Source organism: Polistes fuscatus, unplaced genomic scaffold (genome assembly GCF_010416935.1).
Source record: "Polistes fuscatus isolate 324 unplaced genomic scaffold, CU_Pfus_HIC Scaffold69, whole genome shotgun sequence".
Classification (NCBI taxonomy): Eukaryota; Metazoa; Arthropoda; class Insecta; order Hymenoptera; family Vespidae; genus Polistes; species Polistes fuscatus.
Window position 1 is genome coordinate 97,571 of NW_025113150.1, and position 17,169 is coordinate 114,739.

The window sequence follows — 17,169 nt, forward strand, 5'->3', positions numbered from 1 at the left end:
AAGCATATAAAAGGACGAAGTCCTAAATAAGAATAAGAAAAACATATAATCTCTTGCAGCTTTTTGAACAGTATTAGTATGCATTTAAATTTCTATTTCAGTTTTCGAGATTTTAAACTAGTGAAGGAAGAGTAATGCCTATTACTATCGTTATAAAATGTATCTAAAAGAAGTATCCATTAAAAAGACGCGGAATATTGTAAGGCGTATAGGCAGCGAAAAAAATGTTGCTAACTGAAGAATTATATCTTCTTACGTGCAAATAAGAGGATACACTAGTTTTTTTTTTCTAATAATTTGGAGCAACAATTTTAGTCTTAAATAAAAAATTTTTCTTAAATAGATGCCATTTTGTCAAAAATCAAAATTTTTATTATTCTTTTTTTTAATACCTGCATTATACTTCTTTAGAAAATCCACTATATTTTTTACTTCAGATAATGAAATCGCCAAAATGAAGATCACTGCCAAGTACTATTTTTAGAGGTCGTTCGGGGCATCATCTACAAGAGCGGTGCACATTAATACTTTTACATAATCGACACGCTATTGTATTCTTAAAAGTAGGCTCTATTTTAATTACTATCACTTGTAATTAATAAATAAAAACTGTTTCTATAAAAAATTCATAACAGGACGTCTTTTTTGAGCCTCGCAACTGCGTATAACCCCTTAATTTTCATACAGCAATACCTAATCGTACAGAAAGATTCCATTTCAAGTGAAAAGCGAAAGTAAAACGACTTCTTAATCGAAACTCGTAAGTAAAGATTTTTAATTTTATTTGTCGAAAAAAATGATATAACTTTTCCAATTTTAAAATTTTAAACTTACACTACTGTAAAAAAACGGTTTTTTCTGTTTTCGGTAGAACTTATTTGTTGTTTTTATGTATTTTATAAAAGAGCTTACATGAAAAATAGATAAATTTACCAAGGATTTAGACAATAATAATCCAGTTTTTATAGCGTCATAACTCGTCTCCGAATTTATGTCTAACAAATATGTTCGATACCATTGAGTACGGTTTCTACATGGTAGTGAATTCTGCAATAATAAATTGTTCACATTATTTATATAAAATACGGATTACCAACCGTGTATTGTTCTTGCACGTGCTTTTTTACGAAATAATTTTATTCCTCTTTCCCTCTCTCTTTAAGTAATCCTAACTAAACAAGCCGGCGCATGCAGAGTATGGCAAATTGGAACGAAAGAAATTATATTTTCTTTACATACATATAGTAAATACATTAGAGAGAGGAAAGCATAATATTAAAAAATGAAAAAATATATAAATTTATTTTATACCAATACATGTATATAATATAATATAATCGTAAGACATGCTGTGACAACATTAAATCTTTGTTATCTGTTTCACAAAAAAGTTGTATAAATTATGATAAGAATAACGTAACTATTACTCTCTTCATATGCATAAATTTTTTGAATACCAAATTTGTAACGACTTATAATTTTAAAATCATTTTCAAAATAGCCAGTTTCTTGAAGAAGATCAAGTGACTTTAAGAATGTAGAATACTTTCGCCTATCTAATGTATACGTTAATGCTTCTTAGATTTTGCTAGGTTACGACGGCAGTGAATTAGCATTAAATGTTAACACGTGATCACTGTTAGAAAGGGTAGAGTGAGACCTCCCTTCCTCTACTTCCAGCCAGAAAGAATCTTTCGAAAGACTCTTACAGGTGGAGAACTATGAAGTTATTCTAGAATACTCTAAGACATAAGTAATAAAAACACTTTTTTAAGGTTAACTGAGGTATGTATTTTTATTTATTAGTTTTGTATGGGTTATCGAGATATATATTATTATTTACTAGTTTTAATTTGTTTTATTTCTTCTCTATAGTGATCATCAATTAAGGTTTAAAATGAATAAACTGGATTACATGTTGTACGATTTTTTTTATTACTGAACTATAGGATTACAATTTGCTGATTTTAATCAAAGTATACCGATGAATAACAAATCATTACCTTTATCCTGATTTTATAACAAACAATAATAAGTAGTATATCTTAAAATTTAGTTAAAATACTTTACTGTGAAAAAAGAATGTTTTATATAATTGTTTATTTTAATTTATGGCTTTTTGCCTTTCTTTTTATATTTTCCTATATTTCAAACATAGACTACTTTCTTAAATAGTTTTAGCAAAGTATGCAGCTCTACATTTTTTAATCTAATCAACGACCGTAACACATCTAAGAAAAAAAAATCCTTTCCAGCATCAAGTCTATGTATAAAGATTTCATTTTTTAATAATTAACGATATAAAAATTTCTTTTAACTAATATCTTCTTCGAATAGATCTCATGGAAATTATGCGAATATAATTTTACCACAGTTACTAGGAATAGGCAAGATATGAATCTGTTAAAAGGTAAAAATAATACAAGGTCTGTTCAAAAAATATCGCGAAATTTGTGTTTTTTCAAAAATTATTTATTTCTTCATGAATATTGTGTCCTCTTTAAAGTTATCTGTATTAGATATTATACACTTGTGCTTACGTTTTTCCAATCCTCGAAGTACTTCAAAAAATCAGTTTTATTGATCTTCGACGTCCTTTCATGGGCCTTTTCACTTTTGGAAAGAAGAAGAAGTCACAGGAGACAAAATGTGGAGAATATGGTGGCTGCAGCATCATTATTATATTGTTTTTGGCAAAAAATTCTCGCACAAGCTACGATGTGTGAGCAGGAGCGTTATCATGATGCAAAAGCTTCTATTGGGATGATTGAGCTTTGGTTTAAATGTAATGACCATAAACCCATGATTCGTCACCAGCTTTGACCATTTGAATCAAATTAGGGTCGTCGCAAGCAGAGTTCTACATTTCCTTAGCAATTGTAATGCGATGCTGTTTTTGGTCGGAACTGTGCAAGTTTGGTACGATTTCATGGTGACCCTTCTCATGCCCAAATTATTTATAAAAATCGAATAGAACGAGGCAATCGATAAGTTTGGATTCTACGCTGCTTCTCTAACGGTTATTCGACGAGTGGCTAGTTCTATTTTCTTTACTTCTTTCAGAAATTTCTTTTAACAACAATAAAACAATTAACGTTAGGCATTCAAATTTACCTCTAATTTGTGCTTCTTTAAAGACAATTTACAAATCATAAGGAAGGACATATCCCGAAATTGTTTATGAATACTATTGAAAAAATCAATTGACTTTAGTTTATGTCGCTTTGTCACGCATAACATGTATTATGGCTTATATATTACAACAAACGACAATGATAGTACTTTTATCACGGCTAAAGACCATCAACTGCAGTAATTAATATAATGCAGTAATTACAATTATAGAGTAAAGGCACCAAATATTTTATAAACTAAAGAAAAGGCTTGACAATGAATACATTAAATCCCCAAAGTCTACGAGCTCACTTCGGTGATATTATTAATTCCATTTTTGAAGAGTCTAATATTTTAAATTTAAGTGAAACTTAGTTTGATGATAACGAGTATTTAGTATACCAAATTTTAATTGTATAGTTCAATACAAACGACCAAGTGTTCGAGCTGGAGGAGTTGCTATCTATCACAATGCGAATGATACAACTGACTTTCTTACCCCTAATATACACATGACTGTGAGACAGTCCGATTTTGTTAGTTCTGCAAATTAATCAGTAGATGAATTTCGTATAGCGGGGTGTAAAATGGAAGATAATACAACAATTGTGTTAATAACAATTTATATTTATCCAAATCAAAAAATTGAAGATATTCATTTCTTCAAAAAGGTGCTATTTCCATACATAGCAATTAGAGGGGCATATTCTGTGGGTAAAGGCGAGGATAAGCTACCAATTATTTTAAGTAGAGATTTCAATAATAATTTAAACTCTGAAAATTCTTATGTACTCATCAACTTTTTACGTAAAGATTCAATACTTTTAATGAATAAGGACAGAACAGTTTCTACATTACGACATGGTACTACAAATGATGCTGTTTTTACACAATATTTAGATAAAGGTCTTACTAGACAATTGCTATCATATTTTTGTTACTATAGCCCTCTTGTAACTCGCATAGCATTTGAATAACAAACAGATCAAGTAATGGACGTGAATTAATTACATTTCAAACTGTATAAATTGTATATGTATATAGTATTGTAATATTGAAGTTATTTAAATCATTTAAATTATAAACCAGGGTTTTTATTCTTTAAAGTATTTCCTGACGAGCCAATAAAGTATTTTTCCTTGTAGTATTGGCTCAGCTAAGAGTTTTATTTCTTATTTCTTTTTTCTTATTTCTTATTTCTTATTTTAATTAAACCCTTTTCTTTCTCATATATAAAAGAATAAATTAGATTATACTCTTATTGTATAGACCCTTATGAATTGTATTTAATATCTCAATTTTATTTTATCATTTTTTCGTCCTATTGACAAATAGTATTATATTGGAATGCAGGATAGTTAGAGTTTTTTTTAAATATTTTTTTTGATTTTTTTTTAGAAGTTTTTTTTGAGGTTAATAAAGCTACAATTTTTTTTGTACGATAAATAAGTATATATTGTTACGTGCTTATATAAGTATACAGACTAGTTTTTGTTTTAATAAAACATCTTGAATAACTATTGCGACTTCGCACTGCTGTCTACAAATGGCAAAGTTTAAAAAATTGTCCTTATAAGGCTATTACATAAATACCGTTCACTTCTCAAAAATAAAAATAGTATTCTAAAAATATTAGGATGGGGAAAAAAAAATTCATTATTTTTTTGATGGATGGCTTTAGTGATCGATATCTTGAAAAATATAGATCAAGCAATTTCAGATTAATGCTCGTTGGAAAGCTGACATTTCACACTAAAAAAATTCTCTTGCTGATTATTGTTTAATCATTATTAACAACATTTAGGTACATTTTAGTTTTTCTTTGATAAAGGCGAAAATGCATGCCAGGCGACTGGAATTGTAAATGGTATTTACAATCTTGATAGTGTGAAAGCTAATAACGTTCAAAAAAAAGTATAACTTCAAAAAAAAACGATTAAAAAAAAAAAAAATAGGATCCATAAAAATTTGGATTTCTACTATCAACAGCTGGACCGTGTGATACTAGCGATTGACCAGAAACGTTCAAAATAAGCCAACAGGAGAGGTGTTGTGTTCTATTAGGACGACCTCAGACCACACACGTCTATAGTGACTCGTTAGAAACTCTGGGAGCTTTGTTTGGAAGTTTTGATTTTCCACCATATAGTCCAAACTTGGCACTAAGCGATTACCATGTTTTTCTTGTATTGCAAAACTTTCTTAGTGATAAGAAATTGACATCAAGAGAAGATTACAAAAATCGATATCTAGAGTTTTTCGACAATAGAGACCAAGACTTTTATGAGAGGTGCATTATGAAGCTATCTTTAAAATGACAACAAATTATAGAACAAAGCGGTCCATATTTGACTAAAATTTGACAATCCAAGACATGTTAAATAAAGTCTTGAAGTTCACGTAAAAATAATGGATTTCATTTTCCTTAACCTAATATAATGGAAGTGTTTAAAAACAAAACGATATATTTTTATATTTTATTTTATATACCTTTCCCAGAGTTATATGCATAAGCAATGACATTAACTTATGTGTTTTTAAGTAAAACAATTGTCCACTAAATTAGCAATGTAACCGTTTCCGGAATGACAACTAGAAATATGCTACAGTTCAAGGCAATGACGTTTTTCCAAGATCTCATTAATTTGTAAAACGGACGTAAACCATATAATTTTCTATATAAAGTTATTCTCTATATACTTACAGCAAATATTTTTCATGTAATATAATAATATAATGTAAAAAGAAAGTTTTAAATTTTAATTAATATTCTTTCTAAACTTACAACAGGAACTGTTTCATCAAACATTTTTTGTGTGTAAACATAATTTTGCAGTTTTACCCGCCTAAGAACTCTTAGCAATTATGTAATTTAAATGTATAAATCCTAATGTAAACTCCGCCTGCATGATCGCTGGACGGATCAAGGTCAGCGATCATGTTGCCGGTCCTAAGCCCGGGAAAAGGAGGAAGGTTGTTGGATCAGGTTAGCTCCCTACCCAACGTAAAAAAAAATTTGTAGCTGATAGAAACGACACTCTGTCTATTAGCAGAATGGACAACAAGAATCAGCAGAATTGCACGGGATAAATCACCGATTAGCCGCAGAAGTGCGGGGCGCCCACGAAAACGATTGTGCGACAATTTAAAAGTGCAATAGGCAGAAAAACGTCGTTACGAAACAGGCAACTTGCCTAAATTAAAGAATGAAGAAGAAGAAGAAGAAATCCTAATGTAGTAGTAGAAACAAGAACATTTAGAGGATTTCTAGAATTTAAGAAATCTTGATTTTACCACGTTTTTGCGACATACATCTTTTTCTTGTGGTAATCCTCAGATAGTTGATGTAAAAATGAAATGGAAACATTATGGAACTAATTATAATAAGATGATTTACCTCCTCGTCGATTTAATTAGCTTTGATATTTGTCCCATTGTTATGTACTAAATAATCAATATAACATACCACGATTTCTGTAGCATCTGTGCAGAGCAGAGTGTGTAGTCGCTTCAAAAATGATGACATTTTTGTTGTATTAATTAAATTTATTTTCAGTGAATTTATTTTCTAAAAATTAGGCAATAAAAATAATACCCTATAAATACCAGATTTTTTCTTTCTATTCATAACTTGTTTTTATTGAGGTGTCGTAAGTCACCTTAGTTTACCTTAGTTACATTGGATGACGAAAAAACGAAAAATACCAAACGTAATGGGCAAAGCTTATTGCTAAATTTATCGAATACTTTAGTGACTTTGTAATACTCAGCGAAAGAATTGACAAATTCGTTTTCGTTTCTTGTCGATCAAAAGTATAGTCAAATTGGCTCATATAAATAGCTTCTTTTTTTATTTTCACTATACAAAAGGACTAGTTTTTTTTTATCTTTGATTAACTAATTAGTAGCTATGAATAATTATCTGAATGAAAGTTATTAATATAAATGAGAGATTATTATTATGTCTAAGTGATAATCCCAATTCACAAACGGCTAACGACAAGAGCTACTAACTAAGCAGTTTTGTTGTAATTTACATAAATAATAATGTTTTTAAATAGTTTAATAAAATATAATGTTGTTATTTTCAAGACTCTAACAATCCTGGTTTTATGTTCCTTATCTTGTTTTTCAAAAAAATAATATTAAATTCTTAATCACCTTCTCAAAGTACTTTCATTTACTAATTTAAAAAAAATTAAACTATATTGTCATAATATTACAGCATTTTATAAATATTGTACTACTGTTCGCCGTTTGTATCGATTTTCTCTTTAAGGTAAATAATTTCTATATTCTCTTGAATTTAGATTAACTGAATAAATCATGGTTCTAACAAAAGTCATTCTCACGATAACATCGTAATTTCCTATTGTATTGTATGCATATTAAAAATATTAATTCCGCACATACTACAAATACGAAATAATACATATGTAGATCAAGTGATTATTTAACGAATATTAGCCAGTTGATATAAAACCGCAGTCGAATCGAGTTACATCGAGTAATATCTAGAGAGTTTTTATCGGGAGTACGTTTATAATACTTAGTTTCCTACAATTGTTTTAAATCACTCACAAACATACTCAGTTCTTCAAAAGATTGAAATTATTACAAATATTTTTGAATATCATAAAATCAGAAAATTGGTATATTCTTTGCGTAAAAAATTTTTAGATAAATAGGTAAATTTTTTACTTTTCAACCTTTTATATCTTTTCTGACTAAAAGTCAAAAAAAGTAAAACTTTAATGTAAATAAGATGAAATAGCAAGTGAAATAGATTATTACATTTATATGCTTTTTATTAAAATAGACTGTAAATTGTTGATTTGTAAATTAATTCAAACTAAATAGTTGAGAAATCTGAAAGAGTAAAAATTATAATCTTAGTCATTATCAAATGCGTCTATTTTATTATAAGTTATGACTTATAAATATTTTTTTATCTTGAAAATTTACTTAGAATTTATTTATCAAATTTATTTATCCACACAAACTTCTTTCTTTGTTTGTATGTAGAAGAATCAAAAAAATGGCGTCACTGAGCGGTAAAACGTATCAAGAGGAACTGTTTTCTATGGTAGAAGAACCGAATTTTGATAATAAACGAAGTGAAATAGCTACATTTTATTCTGGAAAAAAAATGTTCATAACAGGAGGTTTAGGGTTTTTAGGAAGGCTTTTAATGGAAAAGCTTTTGAGGTAACAATGTTTAACATTTGTTTTCATTCTCGATTAAACTTACACATTCATAGCATTATAATCGTATAATATATGATATGTAAGATAAACTTGTAGTTATTTTGAGTAATTTTGAATTATAATGCTCCAAGAGGTTTATATTGTTGGAAATAAAAAATAAACTAGTGGTTTTACTTATGTATGCACTTGTTTTAGGTAATTAAATTGTTTTTGAGAGATATTTTCTTCTAGATAAATTTTTGAAATAATAGTGAAATGATAGTAGGAATTACACTTCTCTGCATTAGTTTAAGAAATATCTTAAACTAAAACAGGAATTTAAATCAATACTGATACTGAACAACAATAGTTTAATAATTATTAATAAAGAAAAGTAATTTTTTTATAAATAACGTATTTTTTATAAAATACAACAAAAATCAAAATTTTAAAACTTTTTTCTTTAATTCTTTCCCAAATTTACTAGGCATTTTGAAAAAACCCTTTACCACGATAACACCCTAAAAGTATAATACTAATATACCAAACTCGTTAAAATCCGTGAGTATCCCAGTGTATGTTCCCCTTGTAAGAACTTTTTGTATAAATCTATTGCTATTTTTATTAGATGTTGTCCAGACATAAAAACGGTTTATTTGCTAATAAGAGCAAAGAAACAGCAAGATCCGAATACTCGATTCAAAGAGTATTTCAATGATGTTGTGAGTAAAGTTACAAACATTCTACTTATTATTGCTATACTTATGAAACAAATCACCGATATTATGGTGTATATTTAAATTTTTAGATTTTCGACAGATTGAAGAAAGAGCAGAAAGATGTCGAAAAAAAGATTATTCTCATAGAAGGAGACATGAATCAAGTGAATTTAGGTTTGTCGGAGGAAGATCGTAAACGTATTCAAGATACCAATTTGATATTTCATGGTGCAGCATCCGTGCGTTTTATGGATAATATTCGTTTTATAGTTAATACGAATATTAGAGGAACAAGGGATCTCCTCTTGCTTGCCCAGGAGATGAAAAGTTTAGAGGTACTTTTTTCTAATATAATCACGGTTTCTCTATATATAATCACGTACTTAAAAATATCATTTCTGAAGAAATTTATTTATTTAGACATTGAATTTAATAAAAAATATGATGTTCTAGTTTTATAATTAATTTTTTCTTTAGGCCTTTGTCTATATATCAACGGCATATTCACATTGCATACATAAAAAAATTGAAGAAAAATTCTACATGCCGCCTATAAAGACAGAAGACATAATCAATTTGACAGAGATTTTAAGCGAAGACGTATTAGATTTAATTACACCAAAGTAATAAAAAAAGAAGAATATTGTATTTTGCTTAGAGCTAACTTAAGTAGTTTAGCATATTCGCTTATCTTACAGGCTACTTGGTAATTGGCCAAATACTTACGCATATTCGAAGGCAATCTGTGAAGATACTATACGGCAATATTCCAATAAAATTCCATCTTGCATCGTTAGGCCATCAATTGTTTCTTCAACGGAAAAGGACCCAATTGCCGGTTGGATCAATAATTTTATGGAATAACAGGAATTGCTTTTGGTAGTGCGAAAGGTGTTTTACGCACGTTAAATCTCAATGATAGGCTTATTTGCGACATAATTCCTGCTGACTATGTTGTCAATAACATTATTGCGGCAGCATGGGACGTTGCACAGAAAAGGTCACTTTTTTTCTTTTTTAAAAATCACTAAAATGAATTGTTAGTTTATTTCTTAAAATAACATTTAAAGCGAATAAAAAAAATCTTTTATTGTAGGTCCATACTAAAGAGTATTAGTCCTTCAAATGGAAAAAATAATGATTTACCAGCGGACAAAGAGATTCCGATTTATAATGTTGTTTCCTCTGTTCAAAGACCAATAAATTGGGCTACTGTAGAAAGTAATATAAAACAAGTGGTATAAAATTTCCTTCGAAACAAATATTATTTTACTACTCGTTACAAATGATACAGAACTATTATATCTATTTTCTTTTGACAATTTTTTTGCACTGGATACCAGCTATTATAGTGGACTCGTTAGCTTATCTCAGCGGAAGAAAGCCAATGTAATATATGACGATATTTAAATTTACAAGCGATATTAATCATCGGTAAAGAAGCATATTATCAAATAATTGTATATTTTTCAGATTGCTTAACATCTTCAGAAAAATAGAAAAGCTTAAACATGTATTAAATTTTTTTACACTTAATGAATGGGAATTCAGTAACGATAACGTTTTAAAATTATGGGACAAACTATCACTCGTCGATAGACATACCTTCTTTTTCAATGCTGCTGATATTGATTGGCAGTATTATTTTGAAATTTACATTAGGGGAATACGAGTATATTTAGCGAAAGACCCGATGGAGACGTTAGAAGAGTCAAAAATTTATTACAGAAAGTAAATGCTTAATAATCTTTTTTTTATAAAATATTTTGTTTTCCTATTTATTTAATCATTTTTTGATACATTTATTTTCCAGGCTGAAAATTGCTTATTATACGATGAAATACATGTTTTATGCCTTGATCTTTTGGATCATCTATTCCTTAATATATTCACTTTTTTGTACTGTATTTTCTCTCTGATAATCTTTGCTAAACAACAAAAAAGTGATCTTCTTATTATTTTCTTTTTAGTTTAAATATATTACTTTTTATCATAGCGTGAGTATATTTCCATGTATCTTAAAAATTTTTTTACGAGTAGTCATTCTGACCTCGTATTCTTGCAATAAAATATATTATGTTGTTAAAATTATCTAGAAGTATGTAGAAGTTAGAATTGTTGTGTCAACTATCTTCTAAGTTTAATTATAATTTGTTGATTATAAGTAAGATGAAACAATTTTCGATACGTATGCATGGAAAAATTTAGTACGTTTAAAATATATACTTAATAAAATGAGAATTGATAAAATAGTACATATTCAGATTTAACAAGAAATCTTCACATATCTCGACCGAAATATTATCGATTCACGAAAATTATAAAGCACGCAAGTTATATTTAATGTTAATATTTTAATTTCAGTGAAATTATTGTAACAACCGATGTATTTCATAGGGATTAGGATATAGAATGTGATTTAGAAATCATATGTAGGAAACAAAAGAGAGATGTTAAAGAATAATAAATATTTTAATCAACTTTTTAATATCCCCTAAGACTACTTTCATGTACTCTTTCAGCAATTGATCCACGAGGTGTTCGAGTTCCTCGTAGAACCCGTTTTTAATTTCATCTTCTTTGTCGTCGGCGCTTGCAAATTGATTATTACAATCTTGTACTACCAAACCTGCACAACGAGCGGTCCTTCTTTATCGTTTATAAATTCAATTTTTCTAACCGTGGATAAGATTTTTCTACTAATCATAAATCCGACGCAAAAACTATGGGTCCCCGACCCTCCATGGTGAAGCATTTAAACCCAGGTGTTAATCAAGTCTTCCCACGACTATCTAGTTTCTTGCAGTGAGACAACATCTGCTCCGTACTTATCGTTCTCGCCGACCATCAATTGCAACTCCCAGGATCTGTACATACTTCGTACGTTCTACGTACCCACTTTGAGATTTCTTCCGTTCTTGGACTTAACTCAACATGATTTCCCTAGATTAGTCCCAACCCGAAGATCTGAACAAGGGACTAGTTAACCTCTGGAAAATTTTACCATAGCAGAAACCATAGCGATGCTTGTTTGTTACGAGATAAAGTCGTTTTACAGTGTGAGCTTATCAGACCTACGCCCAACCCCGGACCAAGAGTGCCCTTTCCAATCGGCTGTCCGCGACTGCTTATTCACTTTGTTCGCAGCTAACCTCTATCCCTATCCGAGAAAAATAGGCTATTCATCTATCCGCAACCTAAAGACACACTGTGTCCTGGTGACTAAAACCCACTAACTCTGTGCATTATAACACCTTGTTTTACTGCTCCGAGACTAGCAGCTTTTAGGCTAACACAAAATCTGCAAGAGATTATAGTTTAAAAAGAAATTGTTTAAAAAATAATTTATAAGTAACACTAAGATGCATTCTTTTTTCAATTCTAATGATAGAAAATTAATGCACATGGTTTCTTCCTTGTATAAATAAAAAGAAGACTGTGTCTTCAAAAATCTTTAATGATTTCAATACTATCGGCTTCTTCTTATCGTTGGTAAGAATAATGCGCTCTCTTTACTTGTAAAATGATAGATTATCTCTGAAGATAAAATAAGTTCTCTAATGCTTTGAATAAATATATTTTTCAAGACAATCACAATATTTTTTTCTATCAGAAGAAAAATTATTTTTTTTACCTTTTAAAAAATTCATGTCTTGCTTACTCCTTCTTACAGTGGTTTAATTCTATTCGCATAATAATTCACATAGGATCTCTACGAATAAAACATTCGTTAAAAGAAATCTTTATATTGTTAACGCATTGGAAGATGAAATTTATATACATAGATCCGATGCTGGAAAGAAGTCTTTTTCTTACAGCCGCATACTCTTAAATAAAACTATTTAAGAAAGTAGTTTATGTATGAAACATAACAAATATAAATACAGAAGCAGAGTACCATAAATTGAATGAAAAAATAATATAATAAACATTTTTAACTCAGTAAAGTATGTTTCTGAACATAATATTGCTATTTTACTTACTATTGTCTTTTATAATATTAACAAGGGGACCTTACACTTAGTCCGACACGGATTTTAACGAGCTTTGGTATATTAGTAGTATACTTTGAGGTTGTTACCGTGGTAAAGTATTTTGTCCTAACGCTCAACCATTTTTGAGAAAAAAGCTTTTGAAGTTTTGGTTTTTGTTGTATACATGTTTATATTACCTTAAATTCTACCATATTTTAAATGGCGCGCAGCGTATCTAGTAGCGTTCTCGCTTCTCGTGTCGCTAGTTAGTGTTCGATCCTTCATGGGGCAAGTTTTTTTTAATAATTTTTTTCTTTCTGTTTTCAAATTATTTTTTCATATTTTTTAATTTTTAAATATATACAGGAAAGAAAAAAATTAGAACTAATAAATTTTTTAACATTTTGCGAAAATAATATAGGAAAAGTTTATCCTTGAATTACAGTTAATATTTTATTTTTTAACAGGTATATAAAAATAGATAAATCTTCAATATACTAACAAATAACAATCGTATATATTCTAATCATTAACAATTTCATGTATAATTTTTTTATATCTATGTGTTTTAACATTTATTGTACATTTATTATTATTTATACGCAGGTTCCAGAGTGATTGTTCTCGTAAAAGCATTCAAAACAATTAATTTTTTCACATCTCGCGCAATTAATAAAAGATGACTTGTTACATGAACAACGATTTTTTCAAAGAATTGTTGAAAAACAAACTTGATTAACATTTAAAAATATTTCTCTTTCATTTAGTTTTAATAATTTCAAAGCGAACCATGCATATCGAATCATTTTTTGAAAAATTTTTGATGACAATTGATGATTGACTATTGATTGTATCCTGATACAATCTTCACAAGAAGTAAATCTTAATTTATCTATTTTCATATACCTGTTAAAAAATAAAATGTTAATTGTAATTCAAGAATTAAATTTTCCTTTATTATTATCGCAAGATGTGAAAAAATTTATTATTTCTAATTTTTTTGTAATAAATAATTTTTTCTTTCCTGTATATATTTAAAAATTAAAAAATATGAAAAAATAATTTGAAAACAGACAGAAAAAAATTATTAAAAAAAACTTTCTCTATGAAAGATCGAACCACTAACTAGCGGTACGAAAAGCGAGAACTCTACGAGATACGCTAGCGAGCTGCTTGAAAGACGGTCGAATTTAAGATAATATAAACATGTATACAATAAAAACAAAAACTTCAAAAGCTTTTTTCTTAAAAATGGTTGAGCGTTAGGACAAAATACTTTACCACGATAACAACCTCAAAGTATACTACTAATATACCAAAGCTCGTTAAAATCCGTGTCGGACTAAGTGTAAGGTCCCCTTGTAAGTGAAAGAGTACTATTGTAATTCATCGGTATTCTTACATTTAAATCAGAAAATATTCATCCTATGGTTAAGGTATACAAAATCGCACAGCATGCTATTCAGTTTATTCATTTTCAACTTTAATTGATGATCACTATAGAGAAGAAATGAAAGGAATTAAAACTAATATATTATTATACATACCTTAGTTAATCTCAAAAAATACTTTTATTACTAATATTCATGAATAATAAATGATGATGTGATGTGTATATTAAAATATCAGAATATTGATACCTATCAGTCCAAAATTAATTTAAGGGAGAATTATCGATTTACCTTATGCCGTTATTTTGAAATCGTGTGCCCACGCATCGTAAATTCCGACAAACTTCAAGATGTAGATTTAGTGATTAGTGTTCAAGCATCGTAAAAATTCATTTTTATCATCTATTCTCATACACGCTAAAAGCAGTATAATTTCAAGCACATTTCACGCTTTATAATCCAGGTGCAACTATGTTTATAATGTTTCCTATAAAATTAATATAACATACTCTAATAAAAATTTAAAAAAGTATAAAGTAAATTAAACGTACTTTAAAATACCAAAAATAAAAACGGAAACAAAGAAAATCAAGAAAAAAAATTTACCATGTCCAGGATTTACTTCGACGATATTACGTTAAGGAAACTGCGTTTTAACTCGTCACGCTACTGAAATGTAAATAAATATAAAAATTTTTTTCGAAATCCTACTACTGCGTTCTTGCAAAAGATTTGCTATCTGTATTTTGTTAATGGTGCAATGTATAGTCTTTAAAAACTTTTACATTTGTTCAAAGATCCTAAAAAACTATAACCAGAAAACCTAAGATTAAACTTTTTAATTTTATTTAATATTTGTTTGATTAAATATGTATAGCAGTCGTATAAGCATTTATAGTTGTTAAAAAGGTATAGTAAAACGTGACGAAGTAAATATTAACTGAGAAGTATATCTCTATCTAACTGCATAAGCTATTGTAAAAACTTAAAATCGTTTCTATTGTCGTTTAAATGTTATTCCAATTTAAAATAATTGTTATTTTACATTAGGTCTTATGACGATTCTGCCACATAGCAGAATAAATACATAAGTATTAAAAGATCAAAAGCTACAAAGTGTCCTAAATTTTTATTACATTTAATTTCAATTCTTTTAAATTGATTTTGCACAATTATAATAAAATTAAAAGTACAGTTATTAGAGTAAAAATTAGGAACAATCAGAAAAAAAGGTTATAAATAAATTAATTAAATTGTGTAATAGTCTAATTAATTATGTATTAGCCAGATATGATAACAATTTTTTTGTTTTCTACGTTGATTAAAAATGCCTGGCATTGTGGACAACGGCAAAGAAAAACTCACATTATTGGCAGGTCAAACTTTCCCTATAATATATATATGATATATAGCGTAGGAGAAAAGAGCTTGTATAAAAAAAGAGTCAGATATAGTATCTAGCAAACTGCAAAACTTTAGAGTGTTTTCATGTTTTCACGTTTTCTTTATATATCAAGACTTTGACTACTTAACATTCCTATCATTTATTATTCTTTACGACCGAAAATAAATAATATTTAAATGTCGTGATTCATATTTAGAGATTATTAAAACTTTGATATTAAGAATTAAAAAATGTGTAAATAAAATTTATTATTTCCATAAAGGAAAAGTAGAGGCATATAACCTGCTCAAAATTACACTAGATTTTTTCATATAAGCTATGATTACTAATTCAATTAATGATTATTGGTAAAAATTGCCACTTATTTCTTTAACAGATTGACTGTCATGTAGATCACCGTAACTTTAACACATCCAATAGTAAAAAATTATAATTTAAGTTAATGTCGATACTGATAAATTTTTAAATAATACTATTGTTTTTATAACAGTAGGAAAAGAATAATGACATAAAATATGCAAAAATAATTTTACCGTTGTAACATCTAACAACAATATTTCCGTATGTTATTGCTTGATAAGATGCAATCCTCTTCATTAGAAAATTTCATTAAATAAATCGCTAACTTAATCCTGAAATAGGGAAAGAAAATATTTTTCGAATTACTTATTATTATAATATTTTTTAATTTACAGCACAAGTAATCAGTTGAAAATATATTGCCAATTTCCTGTAATATTTGAAAGTGTTTTTATAGTTTTTATAGGTTTGAATGTTTGCTCTTTTTTCTGTGCTGCTTTCTCGTTTCGTAAAGTTTTCAATCACAACGTTTCTAAAAATGTTTTCGCTTTGAAAATCGTTGTGAAGAAAATGATATAATTAAATATAAAGTTACTATTAAACGTTCCTTTAATATTTATTTGGAAAGCTCTACTTCCTTTAGCTCTCTTTATTAAGTAATAGGTGTAAACGATCAATAGTGACCACAATCTTGATGTTAAAACCAAAATTCCGAATCCGTCCTTCTCCGCTCAAAAAAGAGAGCTACAGCTGTCATCGTTGTTACATCGACTCAGCTTTATAAAAAGCAGTTTTAAATATATACTACAAAGATGATCCCATGAAATACGATCTAAAATTTTATTTCTGATCGAATCATATATAGAGATGAAATATAGCATTTTGCTTTTGAGAAACGGCAAATGGTATTCGCTCTCTGGTCACAAGTCAAAGAAGTAACTGATTTTTTCTTATATATGGTACAAGTTAACATTAAAACAAAATAGCTTTAACTAGCAACTAACTTTATGCTGTAAATTTCAAATCGCTTTGCACACGCCATATAGATATAATTATATTATAAACCTTTTTACTTTTCT

At 28.3% G+C, this 17,169-nt stretch overlaps 1 protein-coding gene and 1 non-coding gene across 2 annotated transcripts; one reads left to right on the forward strand and one right to left on the reverse strand.

Annotated features, from left to right (window-relative positions):
- Window positions 1-7,352: 7,352 nt before the first annotated feature.
- Window positions 7,353-10,264, forward strand: LOC122523812 (fatty acyl-CoA reductase 1-like). The gene is given in 8 exon segments (XM_043645683.1): window positions 7,353-7,393; window positions 8,140-8,322; window positions 8,930-9,023; window positions 9,110-9,355; window positions 9,498-9,643; window positions 9,719-9,873; window positions 9,876-10,020; window positions 10,117-10,264. Coding segments are annotated over 7 exon segments (1,104 nt in total). The 5' UTR covers window positions 7,353-7,393; window positions 8,140-8,152.
- A 6,444-nt stretch (window positions 10,265-16,708) lies between these two features.
- Window positions 16,709-16,925, reverse strand: LOC122523814. The gene has a single exon (XR_006305392.1). It is a non-coding gene; the product is annotated as a small nucleolar RNA U3 (small nucleolar RNA).
- Window positions 16,926-17,169: the final 244 nt, after the last annotated feature.